This window comes from Diceros bicornis, chromosome 18, assembly GCF_020826845.1.
Source record: "Diceros bicornis minor isolate mBicDic1 chromosome 18, mDicBic1.mat.cur, whole genome shotgun sequence".
NCBI classification, from domain to species: domain Eukaryota; kingdom Metazoa; phylum Chordata; class Mammalia; order Perissodactyla; family Rhinocerotidae; genus Diceros; species Diceros bicornis.
This window is the reverse complement of record NC_080757.1, coordinates 53660246-53679794: the sequence shown is the minus strand read 5'-3', so window position 1 is coordinate 53679794 and position 19549 is coordinate 53660246. Positions and strand designations below refer to the sequence as shown.

At 45.2% G+C, this 19549-nt stretch overlaps 1 protein-coding gene across 9 annotated transcripts in view; it reads left to right on the top strand.

Annotated features, from left to right (window-relative positions):
- The window catches only part of SLC39A11 (solute carrier family 39 member 11), a 378940-nt gene that overhangs the window by 228830 nt on the left and 130561 nt on the right, over positions 1-19549 (top strand). For 7 of the 9 annotated variants that reach the window (XM_058561457.1, XM_058561455.1, XM_058561454.1 and 4 more), the window contains one exon: positions 714-884. The exons of the other annotated variants lie outside the window; for them this stretch is intronic. In XM_058561457.1, coding sequence (XP_058417440.1) covers positions 714-884 — 171 coding nt within the window. The remainder of the gene's footprint in view (positions 1-713; positions 885-19549) is intronic. 9 annotated transcript variants of the gene reach the window in all.

Genomic DNA, 19549 nt, shown 5'->3' with positions numbered 1-19549 from the left:
CTTACACTACATGACCTTTCAGATTCAGAGCCCGCACTCGAGTCCCGAGTCCTCCCACATTCCAGTCTCGCTTCCCTGGGGAGAGAATCTGATTGGCTGAGCCTGGCATCGCATCAGTTCCCCCTGAGTCAACGTGACCGGGAGAGCAGGTCACATCTGACATAATTCTCTAGGGCTATGGGAGAGAGGGAACATTGTAGCAACAGCCACAGTCCACACATGGCCCTTTCGTCCAGTCTCTCATTTAATCCTCACAAACCCCCCCGGAGTAGGTGCTATTATTATCTGGTTTTGTGAATCAGGAAACTAAGCCACAAAGAGGTTAAATGGCTTGTTTAGCATCACACAGCTGATAAGTGGATGAGTCAGGAAGTGAGCCAGGCAGCCTGGTTCCAGAATCTGTGCTCCCAATCACTACTCAATTTCTCTTAAATAGGCATTGTTAGGATACCCCATTTTCATCTCTTTTACTCTTTATAGTACCTGTACATTGGGCACTCAGTGTCCATTCAATGAATGTTTGCTGAATGAATGAATGAGTGAATGAAGGACTGAGGGATGAAGGAATAAACAGAAGAATACACGGTCCATTAGGAACTTAGGAAGTAGTCCATTTCCCGGTCTTGAAAGCTTCCTCCTGCTGCTGCTTGTCCGGGTACCAGCGTGCACATTTTCAGAGTACTGTCTCTTGCCCTCCCTCTCTTTTTGCTCAGACAAGAGTGAGAATGGGGAGGCGTATCAGAGGAAGAAGGTGGCGGCCACCGACCTGCCAGAGGGCCCTGCTGGCCCGGTGCCTTCTCGAGGGAACGTGGCACAGCCCGGCGGCAGCAGCTGGAGGAGGATTGTGCTGCTCATCTTGGCCATCACCATACACAACGTCCCAGGTGAGCTCTTGCCCCCAGCCGTCCAGTCCCTGCGTACAGGTACAGGCGCTCTGTCAGCTCAGTTGCCTGGCTGGAAAAGGGGCAACGGCAATCATGATGCCGGTCCTTTTTTGAGGGGAGTGGGGGAGGGAGTGCAAATCTTTCTTGACTTTATTTTTTGGGTTACTTGTTCTGGATTGATCATTTTATGTTAAAACTTTCTGGGGGCTGGCCCGGTGGCTCAAGCGGTTAAGTGCACGCGCTCCGCTGCGGTGGCCCAGGGTCGGCTGGTTCGGAACCCCGGGCGCGCACAGACGCACTGCTTGTCAAGCCGTGCTGTGGCGGTGTGCCATATAAAGTGGAGGAAGATGGGCACGGATGTTAGCCCAGGGCCAGTCTTCCTCAGCAAAAAAAAGGAGGAGGATTGGCAGATGTTAGCTCAGGGCTGATCTCCTCACCAAAAAAAAAAAAAGACAACTTTCTGTTCCAGTTACTTCAAACAGTTTCATTCCTATTTCCACCTGTGAGTTCCTTTCTTTACGTCTTTGGTACCAAGTCATTTCGAGCATAAATTCATAACCACTGCATGATCACTGTAGGTGTGCCTTTTATAAACATGCGACGTCTCTGGTTCTGCTTAATGCTCTTTTAAAATATTGAATTCAGTAGAGTTTAACACTGACATTTGCCATACCTGCTTTCTTCACATGGGCATCTTTCTGAACTGTCCTTACCAATCCTTTCCTTTTTAGTATTTTGGAGTAATTTGTTTTGTGTCTTTGGATTTATTTTAATAGAAAAAAAATTTATTGATGTTCTATTTAAAAAATAATATATGTTTTAGAGTAACTAGAAAACACAGATAAGCATAAAAAAGGATAAAGATATTATAAAAAAAATAAATCAAGGAAACCAGAGGAACTCCTTGGGTTGCATTTTGGAATTCTAGCTCTACTACTCACTAGTTTATCGTGACAAATTCCTTGAGCTTTCTGAACCTTGGTCTTCTCATCTGTGAAATGGGGATAATGCTACTACTGAGGTAACTGGGATATTATTTACAAAATAAACTACATTTATTTTCATAATTAAATAAGATGAGATATGTGTGTGTGTACACACACACACACACACACACAGATTTGCTTGGGCCATATGAGCAGTTGAAAAATGGTAGTTGTTATTAGCATTAACAATTCTCCTGCCCTCCTTTCCAGCTGTGATTTCCTCATCTTGAGTTCCTAAACATTCTGATCCATCTTTCATTGTTTTGGAACTCGAGTTTGAGGAATGACCTTGCTCAGGGAGCATCCCCGGGTGATATGTTATCTGAGTCCTTGCAGAGTTCATAATATCAACCTGTGACCCTGTTACAGGAGCAATGACTTGATTGGGCCAAGGTTGCTAGAGGCACATATTTCTCTTTGAAGCTCTTACAGGTGTTGCTCTGTTATCTTGTGGCTTCAGTACTTGTGGAAGCAAAGGCTACAGCCAAACCGAGTTTATTCCTCTGTGGGTAACTTGGTGTTCTTTTGCTTATACAATGAAGACTTTTTTGGTCATCTTCAAAGAATGAAAATTTCAATATGCTATATGCTCCAGTATATATTAACTCTGTCTAGAACACTTTGCGTCCAATTACTGTTTAAGCTCAGATCTTCCTCTAGATGAGAAGCACTTTTCTCTATTATTTCTATCCTGATCTTAGGAATTTCTAATGTATTATCATATAGGCTGGTTTGCCCCAAATTTGTCTTCAGCATCTGTTTCTCTCTCATTTCCCTCTTGGCTCTTTCCCTTTGGGTTGTGAGTAAGCGCTCTGGGTTGGTTTTCTTGAGCTTCCTATTCTGTATGCCTTGAGATAAAGTCTTATGTGGGACCCCAGTGCACGAAGTGGAGCAACGTGGACTTGCCCTGGTGGGAGGGTCTGGTCACGTTCACCCTCAGTATCTTAAATAGCGCATTGCAAGACCGAGGGCTCTGCGGAGGACAGCTTGAAAACCTCCACAGGCACTGTCAACCTGTTAAATGCTAATCATTAGAGAAAGAGAAGTTACTTGTCTTGTCTCTTCAGTCATAACAGTCGCTGTCTTTCTGCCATTTGAGACTCCTTTAACCAGCTGAAAAAGAATGAAGATCTGTCCAGTGGGTTTAGAGCCAAATGAGATAACCATACTAGCTTGAGGTATCCTGTGGTGATTCTCTGTCTACCTGCAGAACAAAAATTGTTGTAAGATCCAGATTTCATAGCAATGGACTGTAAATATCCAGGAATCAGCTTTCTCATACCACCCTGCCACTGCCCTACCGTGTCCCGTATGCTCAACTGGAATTGTTTCCTGGCTCATTTTGAGAGAAGGTCAGGGAGAGGCCGAGTACAGTCTCTTAAATGTTTATTGACTCTAGTGAGAACGTGGATTAAGGCCAGAAACAAAGATGTGTTAGTAGGAAGATGTGCAGAATGACACCAAAATTTGATGATCCTAAATCAGCATGGATTCAAGTATTCTTCTTCCCTAACAAGACACCCTCTTCTGGATCTTTGGCATTTCCAAGTCCAAGTTCAACCTTGTAATTCTTTTTTGGTGAATGCAGAAGTATCTTTTGAAATGAGGATCGAGTGGCTCAGAGGAATCTCAGCTGAGCTGTCTTTACCAGGAGCATGGTGGTGGTAGTCACTGGCTCAGTAAACTGGAGAGCAGCTGGCTTGCCTGGATCGAGAAGTTTGAAGGGAAATTTCTTTCCCAGTCTTGCCTTTATTAATTGCATTTTAATAATGTGCCCTAGATACTTGAGTTATATCAGTCGTAAAACAGACCAAGATCCCCTGGCCTCCTGTAACTGTTATAGCAGGGGAGATAGACAATGAACATGGCAATAATAAGTGAATTATGTATTGTGTGAGCAGGTGGTTAATGCTAAAATGAAAGAAAAAGTTCAACAGTGCAGAGGAGGAGATACAGAGTGTTAGAAGAAAGTGTCGCAATTTTAAGTAGGGTGGTCAGGATGGGTCTTATTGAGACCTCCTTGCATTTGAGTCAGCCATGAAGATCTCTGGGGGACAGTGAGTATTCCAGACAGAGGGAGCCACCAGTGCAAAGGCCCTGAGGCAGGAGCCTGTCTGGCACCTGTGAGGATTAGCCAGGAGTCCAGTGTGGCTGGAGCAGGGGAATGGGAGGGAGAGGAGTACAAGGTGAGGGCAAGGAGGCCAGCCCTGCCCCAGGTGGAATTCAGAGGCACTGTTACTCTGTGGGAGATGAGCCACCCCACCCCGTTTGACTTGTGCCTTAGAAGGTTCTCTCTAGGTGCTGAATTCAGACTGGACTTTAGAGGGGCGAGAATGGAAGCAGGGAGACCTGTGAGGAGGCCACTGCAGGAATCCAGGTCAGAGACGATGGTGGCTCAGATCAGCGTGGTAGCGCTGGGGGTGGTGAGAAGGCCTCCCATCCTTGTCTGTTGAAGAGGGAGCCAGTGGGATTTGCTGATGGATTGGGTGTGGGATGTAAGAGAAAGAGGGGAGCCAGAAGGAGCCCGAGGTTTCAGGGCTGACCGGCTGCAAGGATGGAGTTGCCGTCCACTGAGGTGGGAAGACTGCAGCTGGAGCAGGTTTTGGAGGGAACATCAGGAATTCAGTTTTGGACTGTGAGGTTTGGTTGCTGGTAGACATTCAAGTGGAGATACTGTCTAGGCAGTTGGATGTACGAGTTTGGAGTTGGGGAGTGAAGTCCAGATTGAAGGGATAAATGTGTGAATCATTGGCGTATGCGTGTTATTTAAACCCATGACAGTGAATGAAATCATCAAGGGTCTAAATACAAATAGACGCGTCTCCAAAGACCCTCCCTGGGGGGCTCATTCCTTGAGTCTGGAGCTTCTAACTCCAGCCTGAAGAGAAGCTCACCTGCCCGCACTTCCCCACCAGCTTCATGCCCTTTGATGAGAGTCATTTCAAGAGCTTGTCTGTCACCAGCTTGCCTTTGAAAAGGTCTTTTCTTTAACATTATCTTTTATAGTTTATTAAAAATTTAACCAGAGCTTTGACGTTCCCTGAGACTCTGGGTTTTAAGATAGACTTTTCACAGTGACTAAATGGATAATTGATTTTTTTGAAGTTTTTTGTCTTTGCTGGTTCAGTTTTATATGTCCTGAGGATGACATTTTCTTAAAAAAAAAATTGTTTTTTAATGTGGAAGGAAAAAGGAAAGCTTGTTAGTTGAGTGTCCTGTCTCCTGGAGATTTCTGGAGTGGCAAGGACACACACGTAGGCATCTGCGCACACCTAGGGCACTTGGGTTTATATTTAATTCATATGTGCAAGGACAAATGAATTCTGAAACTTCTGTGGATCATGGTCCTCCTTAAGAATCTAATAAGAGCTACGGACCCTCTCACAAGAGAATGTTGCACACATAACAGTTTGCAGGCAGTTCGGGTGTTCATAGACCTTGTGAAGTCTATCCACAGCCCTAGAGCAGGAAAGAACCCATACTTAGAGGAACAAATGTGCAGGTGTGCCAGCAGTGTAAACATTTTAGGAAGAAACGGTAGTGACTGATGGAGGGCAGCAGATGTGAGCCTGGCTGGCCTGTGTGTTGGATGCAAATCGTCCAAGGGTGGAGATGCCTCTCCACCTCATTCCATGTTCCTTCTCTGGCTTTGCTTGTGTGCATTTGTGGGGTGGGCTGGGGTGCTCGAGTCCTCTGGAAAACGATATCCCGAGGAAAGGACATGTTTTCTGCAAAAGCAACCCCAGACTGTAGCCGTTTGAGCACACTGTCTGTTAAAGTGCTTTTCATGCAGTATCGTAGAGACTCAAGGGCTCTGAGCCTTCCCAAGAGTCCTGGGCCTTAGGAAAACAAGCTCCTTTCCGTGTCTGAGTGGAATTAAAAATCAACTAGCAATTGAGTTCCTACTAATCTCTTCTCACGAGGAGCTTATGGTCTCAACAGCGCACTATTCTGTGGCTTTCTGCATGAGAAAGTTAAATTCAGAGCTTAAAGGGAATCTAGAGGTTCGCTCATTCAAACCCTACTCCATCTGAAAATTTAGAGGAGTGTGTTAAATTACCACGGTGGTTCCTTCCAGCTCTGGCATTGGACGATTCTGTGAAAAATAATACAAATAATACAGTGTTACTTTCATTTATTTAACGGAGTTGTCATCCTTCCTTTGTGACACCTCACTATATCCTGTGTCTGTTTCTGTCATGATAGTCATCACCCTGAATGGCAAATATTTAAATGTGTTTGTTTCCCCGGATAGATGGAGCTCCTTGCAAGAAGGGCCATGCTGCCTTCTGTTTTGGGTCCCTTCTTAGAATTCATATTGAATCTCAGTATATATTCGAGCACCTGGAATGACTGGTACGTGGTGGCACCTAAACACCGTTCTAGGAGAGGAGAGGCCATTCAAGAGGCAGGTGTCCCAGCTCCCTTTTCACCTCGGCCACCAGGTGGCCTAAGGGATGATTTTAACTTCTGTGGGTCTCTGGGATACAGTGGGCTTTCTTTTGTGTTTGAAGTTATTTCTAAAGATCCATAGAAGAAGAGGCTAGATGAGTTGCGTGCTTTTTATTTTCCTCTCATTAGAGTCAAGAGTCAAGTTCACTTTCCTGGTTGTTGCTGTGACCTAGACAGAGCTGGGGGATACTGCTTGTATCTCCAGAACAGCATGATGGCCAATTTTAGTTATTTGGCTTGGCTTCATTGACCCCTCCTAATAGACCACAGTTCATGACTTTAAATGAAATTCTTGAGGTTTTAATTAGAAGTGATTTTGTTTCAGGGAACAAAAACCCACAAATTTATACACCAAAATGTTAACAGAGGTTGGGTATTCCTGGGATTATGACTGATTTTTATTTTCTTCATGTTTTTGTGAGCTCAGCTTTTCTGTAATGAATATTTATGACTCGTGATCAGATAGAAATGTTTTTTGGAGGGTGGATCTCTGTCACCTAATCACCTCAACACCCGTAACCCCCCCAACACACGAAAAAGTGTAGAAGTAAGACTTATTCGTTTACGGCTGAGATAATCTTACTGGGGTTGTTTTATTACAGGTTGGAAACAATGAAGGGTTGTATTAGCTTCCTATGGCTGCCATAATAAATTATCACAGACTTAGTGGCTTAAAACAATCCAAATTTATTCTCACAGTTCTGGAGGCCAGAAGTCTGGAATCTGTTTCACTGGGCTAAAGGCAAGGTGTAGGCGGGGCTGTGCTCCCGCTGGAGGCTCTAGGGGAGAATCCGTTCCTTGCCTCTTCCAGCTTCTGGAGGCTGCCCACATTCCTGGCCCTGTGGCCACATAACTCCAGTCTCTGCCCCCGTGGTCACAGTGAGTTCTGTTCTGTGTCTAATCTCCCTCTGCCTCCTTCTTATAAAGAGTCTCGTGATTGCATTACCCACTCAGGTAATCCAGGATCATCACCCCATCCCCAGATAATGCAGGATAATCACATCTGCAAATCTCTTGTCATGAGAGGCAGCATTCACAGGTTTCAGGGATTGTTGGTGGTGTCAGCCTGGGCGTTCAGTTCACCCTGGTGTGGTCTCCACAGCTGCAAGGGTGGCTTTGAAGGGGCAGCACTTAGAATTGCAGGAAGGAGCCAATAGCTAGAAAAGAGAACTTAATGAGTCTTCATTTTCCTGGGACAAAGACTGAATAGAAAATTCTATTATTAGATGTGGATCTTTCCATGGAAAACACTGATGCAACAGCCTCTACTTCACGTTGCTCTGCTTCTAGAAACCGGAGAGGTGTTCTCCGTGGCCAGAGACCCTGGCTCGTTAATGAGTAAGCCAAGCACCACTCAAAGCCACAAATCATTGGCGGTAATAAAGTACACTGATAATACTAGAGGCTGCCACTTACTGGGGCCTTTTAATGTTCCAGATGTAAGGTACTCTATGTATGTGATTTAGATATTTGTATCCCTGTTTTATGTCGTAGACACGGAGACCCAGAGAGATTAAAGACCAAGGTCAAGGTCACAGAAGCAGGTACAGGGAGAGCTTGATTCAGGCTCATCTCCAGTCTGCCTCTTGCTACGGTGAGCTACATTTCTTTCCTTCCAGTGGATCACAGAGGTTCTCAGAGGTGGTTACAGAAGAGTTCAGGACATGCCTCTCACTTTAGGAAGCTCGCCACCTTAGACGTTGATGCCTGTGGCGCCACGTTGGCGTGTTGATGTGATTATCACTCTAGATGCAACAGGCTCAGTTGAGCAAGGAGATCTGGGCAGAGGAGACCTGGACGGGAAGCCTCATCCACACACACGGCCTGTCACTGTGGGCGCTCTGCAGATATGTGTAGAATGAACGCCCGTGCAGCCCCCACACACCCATCACCACCGCCAAGTGAGGGCAAGGCAGGACCCCAGCGGATCGTCAACCCTTTAACCACATCAAAGAGGGTGAGGTGAAGAGATGGGACAGCATGGGATTTAGAGTCAGGAAGGCCAGGGCATGGATCCAGGAGCTGCCAAGTGCCTTACTAGCTGAGTGACCTTAGGTAAGATCATGGGAGTCTGTTTTCCCATCTGTAAAATGCAGAAATATCTATCTCGCAGTTCAATATTAAGTGAGATGACAGCGATGGCAGCAAGCAGGGCACTCAACATGTTATCTGCTATGAAGTGCATATCACGATGCCCAGAACAGTGGGACCTGAGAAATGTTAATTCCCTCCTGCCCTCTCCTCTTCCCTTATACCTCTCCTCCCTCCTGCTTTTGACTTCACTTCGCTCCTCAACGATCATTTGGTTCTGGTCTTGGTGGTCTCGAATGGGACCGTCTCAGATCACTTTTATTTTCATCTCCAACAGGTTATATTTGAAGATGCTTTTCCTTTACCCCAGGAGTTTGGAAACACTGTAATATTCTCCTTTAATTATCTGTGTCTCGGTGGGAAGCCTGACATTATAATTAGCGCAGGCTCCTGTCTAGGATGACATTTTGCTCAGCATATCATGTTCCTGTTTCTGTGCTGTCGCAGAAGTGGCTAGCACAGTCCTTAATTACACTGTTGGGTTTGAGCCTGAGAATGGACATGGATGCCCAGAGGGTGAAATTGCAACTCTGGGATCCCTGTGTGATCCCCAAAAATGTGACAGGGCAACTGTTAGATTCGCTATCAACTCCTGCCACGTGCTACAGACACACAGGTGCCCGCACCCTACTCTCTGGCCTTCAGATCAAGTAAGCTACATTCTAAGGCTGCACGGGGATTAGGGTTAAAATCGAGACTCATTTCCATACTAAATTTGTATCCTCCTCCATATTATGTAAATTAAAGAAAAAAATCAAAGCAAGAGAGTTTGAACACATTTTTGTGTTAGGACTCAAAGTTTCCAGTAACTTCCAGTTGTCTTTCTACTATGGCCAGGCAGGTATTGGCTAGAACATGGTTTTAGTGAGGTCTTCTAGACTTGTGTGGTCCAAGACAGCAGCTACTAGCGACATGGGCAAGCAGAGGCTTTAGAGTCAACAGGCCGGGGCTGGATCCTGGAGCCACCAAATGCTCTACTATTCGTCAGAATTAAATAAAATGCAAAATTTAGATCCTCAGTCATACTTAGCCACATGTCAAGTGCTGAATAGCCAGCCATCTACAGCTAGTGATGCCTTATTGTACAGCACAGATACAGAACAATTCCATTATCAGAGAAACTTCTATTGGATGGCATTGCTCTAGACCCTTAGCAAAAAATGTAACTTCACGAATTGTTTAGAGCCTACCCAAGCTTGTCTTGGGATGAGTTCTATCTAGGGGAGACATTTTGTTTCCTGAGACAGCTGTTCTCAGTCATGGGGTGTGTCAAAAATATATTATGAATAAAATACTTTAAATATCAAAAATTGCAAATAATTTTTTTAATAAATTAAGGGTGATACAGAGTCATCCCTGTGGTACCAATCACTCTTGTTCCCTTCGGTTCTGATCTGGTTTCTTATTTCTTGAGTAGGGGACAGCAAGGGATGAGGGTGGTTTGTGCAGGGGAATGTGCAGCAGGCTTGTCATCATGTTCATGCCTGATGTTGAGGGAACTGGAAAGAGCTGCTCCAAGGACCAGCTCATCATCCTCTCCTCTGGGTGTTATGGGTTATCTGCAAATAGACAGACACATCCCCATGCCCCGAGCAAGGCAACGTCATTGGTCTGTGTCGGCTTAGCCCCCTCACAGAACAGCTTCTCCCAACTTGACTCGGATTTTGAAGAAAGGACATTAACTGTCATATGAAAATCACTGCCACATTTATTGTCATATTTTTGCCAGAGACATTGCCCAGTATGTCACCCAGTGCTCCTAAATAAGATACTTATTTTAGAATGCACTGCCTGGAAAAGCTTGGCCTCCCCTTTGGAAACAATATTTGTAATTTATTGTGTATATCTTTTTTTCTAACCTTTGCTGCCAGGAAGCACAGAGCCCCATTCGCTGCTTCGATAAGAATGAAATACATTCTTATGGTCTGATTATCTGAATTCTCTCATTTTACAACCTATTGTTCTAGTGCACTTTAATCCATTTCAAAAGGAGAGGTTGTTAATTAATCGGCGCAAGTGATTTTATTCCTTTGTTGCTAGTTTTTTTCATTTTGTTTCCTGGGCACAGATTATATTTCTAACCAGATACCTGGCCTGAAAAATGCTTTTCTCTGGTTATAGTGGAGACCAGGTGAGAAGTGATGGTTTATACTGTTCAACCAATCGATCAACCAGTACTTTCTGGAGTACTTTCTATATGGGAAGGATCTAGATCACCCCTGTCCAATAGAAATATAGTGCAAGGTATATATGTAATTTTCAATTTTCTAGTAGCCATGTAAAAAAAAAAGTGAAAAGTAGGTGAAATTAATTTTTTAAAATATATTTTATATAACCTAAAATAGCCAAATTCTTATTATTTCAGCATAGAATCAATATAAAAAAATTGAGATGGGGGGCCGGCCCAGTGGCGCAGCCGTTAAGTGTGCACGCTCCGCTTCAGCGGCCCAGGGTTCACAGGTTCAGATCCCTGTGTTCAGATCCCACAGCCATGCTGTGGCGGCATCCCATATAAAGTAGAGGAAGAGGGCACGGATGTTAGCCCAGAGCCGATCTTCCTCAGCAAAATGAAGAGGATTGGCATCAGATGTTAGCTCAGGGCTGATCTTCCTCCCAAAAAACAAAGTTGAGATATTTTACATTCTTTTCTTCATTCTAAGTCTTCGAAATCCAGTGTGTTCTTTACACGTCTGGCACATCTCAATTTGGATGCCCAGTTTTCAGTGGTTCAAGTGAAATATAATCCTAGTCCTACCAAGACAAAGCTGTGTGTAATGCAAAAAATATTTTATATTTCTTCAGTTTTCAAATTTAAACTTAAATTAATTAAAATTAAATAAAATCACTCATTTTCTGTCACACTAGCCAAATTCCAAGTGCTTTGTAGCCACACGTGGCTAGTAGCTGCCGTGTAAGATGGCACAGATCTAGATACCCTGAGATACAAAAAAGAATAAAATACAGTGCTTGCCTTGAAAGAGCTTCTGATCCAACAGAAGAGAGGAAGTTTATACACACACATTATAACGCAGTGGAATGAATCCATCATCACGGGGAGTCATCACAGTATAGGCAAGCCTTCAGAGCAAGGGTGTCATCTTTCTTTTGGGTTGGTGAACATGGAAGACTTTGAAGATGGTGCGATTTAAAAAATAATATTTACGGGGCCAGCCCCATGGCGTAGTGGTTGGGTTTGTGCTCTCTGCTTTGGCAGCCCGGTTCACGGGTTCAGATCCCGGGCGCGGAACTGTGCACCGCTTGTCAAGCCATGCTGTAGCAGGTGCCCCACCTATAAAGTAGAGGGATATGGGCACGGATGTTAGCCCAGGGCCAATCTTCCTCAGCAAAAGGAGGAGGATTGGCAACAGATGTTAGCTCAGGGCTAATCTTCCTCACTAAAAAAAAAAAAAAACAATTTACTGCTTTAAGAGTTGCGATTGAGGGGCTGGCCCAGTGGCACAGCGGTTAAGTGCGCATGCTCTGCTGCAGCAGCCCTGGGTTCGCAGGTTCGGATCCCAGGCGCTCACTGACGCGCCACTTGTCAAGCCATGCTGTGGCAGCATCTCATATAAAGTAGAGGAAGATGGGCACGGATGTTAGCCCAGGGCCAGTCTTCCTCAGCAAAAAGAGGAGGATTGGTATCGGATGTTAGCTCAGAGCTGATCTTCCTCACCAAAAAAAAAAAGGAAAAAAAAAGAGTTGCGATTGAAACCAGCCCTTGTAGGACTGATCGCCAGTGTTTCCATCCACAGTAGAGGGGATTGGAGGAGGCAGCAGGAATGCCCTGCACAGAGGCAAGCAGGAAGGGTCAAGGCCACTGCTTGGGTACCAGACTGTTCTCTTTCTTCCCACTAGTTAATGAGGTAACTAGGAGGTATCTATGGCCACAGCACCGACCCACCTCCCTGTGTGCGGGGCAGATCATTTTGTCTCAGGAGTCGTCTTTTCTGCCAGAATTTTATCACTGCTGTTCAGTTCAGCTGGGCGGCTACACCATAGGCCAAGGCTGCAATGAGAAATACCTTCAGACCCTTTCCTCCTCCTGAAGAAGCCACTCAGAGGATAGTCCCTACTGCACATGGGCCAGCTGCTGCTGTACTCATGAATCAGAGACATTACTGTGTCACTAAGTAGAAATTCCAGAGTCTCATGTGATCCACACTGGCTTTACGACGATCTTTGACAAGAGCTTGACTTGTCTTTACTTCACTGTAAAGAAAATTGCAGCTTTTCTGAAATCTTGGTTTATAAAAATACCTGGCACGTTTGCTAGCAGGATAATCCACCAAGGAACCATCTCATCTGCTGATGTGGCCTCATTTGTTCAGAAGCTGTAGCAAATAACAAGTTTAATCAATTGATAACATTTGAGGTGCATACTTTATAATAATAGTCCCAGCTCATTTGTATTCATATATGCTAATTTTAGTGCACATTAATTATGTATTTAATAAGTCCCTGTTTATTCTATTTTGTCTCCATTCCCTTGATAGCTGTTATGGTGTGGAGTTGAGAATAATTAAAATGTTACTTGTGTTTTGCAAATAGCAATTAACCAAGGATGAATTCTGAAATCAAAATTCCATGTTCTTTCCTTTTCCCTGATTAGATACAATGAGTGAAATGACACCTAAATGTACTTCTAGGTCTATTCTTCGCTCTGTTGGTTTGTCTCACTTTTCGGGGTGAAATTGCCAGTTCAGTTTCCCACTTAGCACAGATGTGTCATGACTTTACTTAAACAACTTCCATTGCTTTTGGCTCCCATCTTCTTGTTGACATGGAGACCCATTCAGAGTGATAAGCTCAGCACGGGGGTTTGGGAGAGGAAAGGAAAAGACAGGTTGCTCTGCACTGAATACACAAGGGGATGGAAGTTCTGCAAGTTCAGTATGTGTGAACCCCTTGGGGGCTTGTGATGAATCCAACCTTCCTCCAATACCTAGATTTCCAAGCTGTTTCAAACCACTCTCCCTTCAGTGGCTTAACCACTGAAGGGAATAGACAACCCCATGGTCTGTGTTTTCTGCATATTACCTGCCCAAAGGGGCAGCACCGCATCCTCATTCAGGATCTTATCCTAATCAGTTGTGATTCTGCCTGCTCATGCAGTGGTTGGTAGCTATTGGGAGTATCCATTTGGTCCCATTTCTTTTTGTCTTGAATCTTGGGTCAAAGCTTGCCATGCCCCAATGTCCTACAAATTACTAGAGCATAGCAACTCCCTCTGCCCTCTAATCTCCTTCTTCCCCTATTTCTTGTATTTCCTAACTCTGGAAGTGGCCCTAAGCAGTTAGTCTTTGTAGCTCATCCACGTGGCTTAAGTTCGGCTTAAGTTCTAGCCTAAGGTAGCTATTGTAAATTGAACTCAAATGAGGGCTTGAAAATGAATTCAATCCCTTCTGCTCAGTAATTGTATTCAAGGGAGAATGAACAAGGAGAGGCATCTCAAACAGATTCATCTTATTGATAGGCTACCGAAAATAATTAATTAGAAAATATCTCAAAGCTCATGGAGACAATAAAATTTGGAAATTGCATTTGAATTATAGCAATTTAGACCATATAGCCAAATTCCCCATTACTATGGATAAGGAAGAGGAATCAGAATCTACAGTTTCTGTCTTATTTTGAAAATAACTGACTGTGTGAACTGTGTGATTGTGTGTATGACAACTTCCCCAAGTTGTGATTTCCAGATCCATGAAGGAAGGTGAATAATTCTGCCCGCCCCACCCTGCTTCCCAGGTGGTATGAGGATAAAATATAGCCATGGACATGAGCCTGCTTGAGAAGTGAAGGTACTGGATAAACGGCGGCTGTCCTGATTATTGGATAAGGCAGTTGAAAGCACTGTTTGTGGGCGCCTCCACTTCCAAATTCCATTGCCTTTCAGCTGCAGAGCTTTGCGCTCATCAGCTCTCTTCTCTTGCTCTGATTAAAGTTCAGGGCTGTCATTTCCAGACGCTTTCTTCGTTTGCTCCTCTTCTCTGGATTCTCAGAGATCCTTCCTGGCGCCGGGACCTAAGGGAAGAGGTAGAGCTGTGCTGGTGGGAAAAAAAAATAATCTCTGAATCCTGTTTTCAGGTGCAAAGTCGTCTTAAATGTCAATGCAGCAATATAGGCATTTTCTCTCATCTTTTAATCAAATACTTTTCTCCAGCAAAGCCATTTGTTTACAAAATCAGCAAGTCACAGTGGCGACTTAGCTTTCCTTTCTGTGCCCTGTTCTCAAGGGTCAGCCTCCCCTTCACCCTGTCGGTGCAGGGGATGTGGGAGAAACCAGCTGATGCACTGCGTTCCTGACCCCTGCAGAGGACGGAGGAATACGCCAAGGGGAGGAAAGTGGAGAGGTGGAATTCCAGGCACTGAGGACTCGGGCGGATGCTGGGGCATGTATGGCTTTGGTGAGGATTTTGGGGGCCGTGCACCTTTCCCTGCTCCTTAGGCTCTACCCTGTAAGGGACCACTTACTCCGCCCTGGTTTGCTTGGTCCTCCAGGACTCCAGCTAAGTGCTGGGTTTTACCTCCCAGTAATTCTGAAGAGTGCCCTGTTGCCTAGAGACAGGAGCCGGTGCCTGGAGTGAAGATAAGGTTGTCAAGGAAACCAAGCCACAAATTCCCTTGTTTTTCTTCGGGTTGCTGGACAGGAGAGTAAAGGATTTTTCCTCTGACAACTAGAAGAAAAGTATCTCCTTTTCTGTGTGTGTTTTAAACAAATTGATGTGTTGTCCAAGACACTGCCGAGTTAGTACCTGAGTTGACAAACAGGGAGTTGAGTTTTGCACTGTTTTTTTAAATCAGTGAACACCTTCTGATACAGACAGAATTAAGCAGCCATTTTAATCCTGATTTTTTTCAGATGTGTGGACCCCAGGACCCAGCCCCTCTGTATTATATAACCTAGTTTTACTGAATTCTGAGTTTTCATTTATGGCCCCAGCTTTTCTCTTTTCATGATGATTTGATTTTCTTTTTGGAGATTCATAGCAACAGCATCCCCCTTTTCTATTCTCCCTCTTTGAATTATTTGCATGTTTCAGGTGGTGGTAATCAATAAACCTAGACATCTTCCTCTTAGCTCTGGTGTTTGTGATTCGGAAATAAATCCTTTTTGTGGACTTCCTCAAGGGATCCTTGTTGAAGCCACAACAGTTCACATCTGCTCTAGGGTGTTGTGTCAGTGCACTGAGGAATTGGAAGGGCCACACCCAGGAGTGGGAATTTGAAGGCACAGGTAAAGAGCTCTTCATTTATCAGTGGTAGCAGTTTAGCTCCTAATGCTAGAAGCCTGCTGGGAGCTTGAGGAATCATCTGTATGTGAGTGTGTGTGTATGTGGTTGTGTGTGTGTGTGTCTCCCTCTCCTCACCCTCTATGGCCTTACACCTTTTTCTACTTGTCTATTAGAATTAAGAAAGGTATTCAAGGCCCATCTCCTTTTCTCCTTCCCTCCTGCCTGTGTATTCCCCTTGAGTAGCATCACGAGTTTTCTGAGTCCCTCTGATCTGTTTCTCTGTGCCATCCCTGGCTCTGCACAGATCTTCTGCTCCACTAGCTGGCATTCCTAATCACACTCCTTTCTGTCCCTTTACTGAGTTTTTGGGAAAGTTTTGGATCCCAGCGCTCCATGGAGGAGTTGGACAGTTGCTCAGCCAAGTAAGGGAGTGGAAGCAACACTGAGGGGGACGCTGCTGCTGCACTAGTGACCGGGAAAAACGGCCCCAGGAGTGGTGGTGGTGGGGGGGGGACAGTTAACTCTTTGTGGGCGTGTGAGTACTGTGGGGGCTGGGGAGGAAGGCAGAGGGGTCGTTAGACAGTATAAGAAGCACGGGATTTTGATGAACAGGAAAGGGAAGCGAGAGGAGAGACCTAGGTGTTTCCGGAACCCCCGACGTGAGTTGTTCTTGGCTAAGATATTCCTCAAGTGCTAACACACTATTTTGTTTTGACCTCCAATGTGGGGCTGTGGCTGTCTTTTCAGATTCTTTTCCATGATTCCCCTCCTCCCATCCAACGCTCCCTCCCCCCCATCCACACACGAACAAAGAACTGCTGAGGGGAAACCCTGTGCTCTGATTGGTCTAGAGGCTGCCACACCCCCTCCCTCTACTCCCTCCTCTCTTTCCCTCTGTCCTCCTGTTTCTGGCCCACTCTTCATCAAACCGATTTCTACTCACCCTTCAGTGCCCAGTTCAAGGGTCACCTTCTTGTGGAACATCACCTGATCCCACCTCCTGCCCACTTTCCCAGTGTGTGTTGGTGGTCCCTCCTGGTGACCCCAGCACTCTGGACTCCCCCCAAGCTGCATTTCCCATCCTGTTCCATAGTGACTTCTCCCTGGCAAGAACACAGGCCCTTTGAGGGCAGGGTCTTGCTGACCCCTTGCTGATTCCCCAGCACCAACCATAGATCTGCAACAAATGAATGAGGGGGTGGTGAGGGGGCCCACAGCCCTGGCTCTGCCTGTCATGTTGGGGTGCTTTGTGAGGGTGCCCTGAGCTGCTAGGGCACAGCAAGGGAGAGAGGGGAGGTATAAGAAAAATTAAAGGAGTAGCTGGGAAGGCCTTGAAGATGCACCCGTTTCACTTTGCTTAAGATGACTATAAATATATGCATGAGATGGAGTCATCGCAATAACTTGGTCTGGGGTTCCAGATGACCCTTTAGATACAACAAAATTCTGCTATTTGGAAGACAGTGTCAAAGTCTAGAGGGGAAAATAGTCAAAGATTATTCTGCAGAGGACAATTTCTCCTAAACCTACCATTTCTAACAGGAAATGGGACTACTTTTATTACGATTGTCCATACATCACATCACCCGACTAAATCATCAGTGATCTTCCTTCTTCATGTAAGCTGAGAGGAGTCACAGAAGTTATTTGTTTTCTGACTTCAGAATACCTGTTGTTAGTCGACAGTGAGCTGGTGAGTCTGGTCTGTCATCTTACCTGTCTAACCTGGAGTCCTCCCACCTTAAGCATGTGTGGCTCAGCTCTGTGTGGAGGCCCAAAGGGAACACAGGGCATGGCACAAGTTTGGGGGATGGAATTTTTGGACAACACAACATGAAGGAGCACGAGGTGGCATGCGCCTCTTAAAACTGAGAAGGAGTCGTTGTCTCTAGTTTTGCAGTCAGAGCTGACCGCTGTCTAGGTTCACTCCCTTGAGCCAATTTTTGACCTGGCTATGATTTCTCTTCTGCAAAGTGGAAACAATTTCTGTGCAAATTACTTCTCAAGATGGCTTGAAGGATCTGCCAAATGGTAGCAGAGGCAAGTGGAAAAGCCTAAAGTGCGGTCAATGCACTGTTACGTTGTTCCCACAATCGTTAGTGTCATAGGCTGGCCGTTAGGTTTCTAGACTCTCAAAATCCAGAGGGACCTTTGCAGACAGTGGCTCACCTTCTTCGTTCTTAGGATTGGTTTTGTTCCCAACCCTGAGGGGAAATGGAGAAGGAACTGGTACAGTCCCTGGTGAGCAGAGAGGAGGGGTGGGGGAAGAAGACTCAAAGCTGAGAGGGGCCCCAGGGGCCATCTGGTCCCTCTCCCTCTGTATTAGTTTCCTATGGCTACTGAACAAATTGCTACAACCTGGTGGCTTAAAGAACAGAAATTTATTGCCTCACTGTTCTGGAGGCTAGAAGTCCAAAATCAAGGTGTCGGCAGGGTTGGTTCCTTCTGAGGACCATGAGGGAAGGATCTGTTCCAGGCCTCTCTCCTTGGCTTGTAGATGGCCGTCTTCTGCCTGCGTCTCTTGACATCGTCTTCCCTCTTCACAGGTCTGTTTTATAAGGACACCAGTCATATTGGATTAGAGACCCACCCTACTCCAGCATGACCTCGTCTTAACTAATTACATCTGCAATGACCCTATTTCCAAGTAAGGTTACATTCTGAGGTACTGGGGGTTAGGACTTTGACATATGAATTTTGAGGGTACACAATTCAGCCCATAACACCCTCCTTCCAGGAAGACCAGACAAAAGATGTTTAACCTGCCTTTTAAAAACATATACTATGAATATAAGCCAAATATAATCTAATTAGTCGCTCAGATGAGTATATTGATGGCATGGCGATTAATCTGTAGCTGACATGAAGCTGGGAGGGATACATAATTTGTGGGGTGGTTAAATCGTTAAACCAAAGATCTCAACATGTTGGAATTCTGGGGAGTTCTAACAAGGTAAAATGAACAGAAACAGGGACTAAGTCGAGTCCCAAAATTAGATTCCCCCAAACAAGCAATAAAAGCATATTCAGGAGCAAGATGAAGAATTTGGATTTTAATTCAATAATAAATGTAATCATTCATTCAGTCACTTATTGATTGAAATATTCGATGCTCACCTGCTCTCTGCGAGGCGTGAAGTAGCCCTGGGAGTCCAAGTCACCCTCATGAAGGAGTCCTCTCAGGGCGCCTGCTCCATCTACAGTTGCTTGTCCACTCCCAGAGCGGGGCGCCCTCCTCCGATTATCCAAGGACAGAAGAGAGCCCCACGCCCTTGGGCTTGCAGGATGAGAACCCCCTGCAGGCTGGGCTGGAAACAGAAGATGGGAGCAGTGGCTAAGATGACTGGACCTTTTAGGCTGGAGAAACAAGATATCGGTGGTACAAGCTACTTCATGTCTTGGAAGGACCCCCATGGGGAAAAGAGTCTGAGTTTGTCCTATGTCCCCTCCCAAGCCGGAAGTAGAACTAAGGAGCGAAAGGTACAGGGGAGTAGATGTTAGCCCAGGATAAAGAATAACTTTTTGGCAGTTAGAACCGTCTAGAAATGAAATACTCTGGTCTGTCTTGGGAGGTAGTGACATTGTCATGGCCAACATCTATTGAGTGCTTACTATGTGCCAACTTGCTCTTAATACTTTCCAGAGAAAGAGACCCCAGCATCTGCCAGAGTCAGCCATTCCTGCATCTTATGTAATGTAACTGCCTCTCAGGAACCCTTGAAATCAGAAAACACTGGTGATCAAGCTAACTCCTTTTTTCCTCAGACCACAGAGTTTGGAAGGAACTAGTTATTTGTTTATTAGTGGAGTAGAATTAAATTTTTCTTTTGGAAAAAGAACTCTTTTCTTCATATTTCTCCACTTAAGCTTGGGCTGGGCTGTGGTGTATGAAATCTTATCT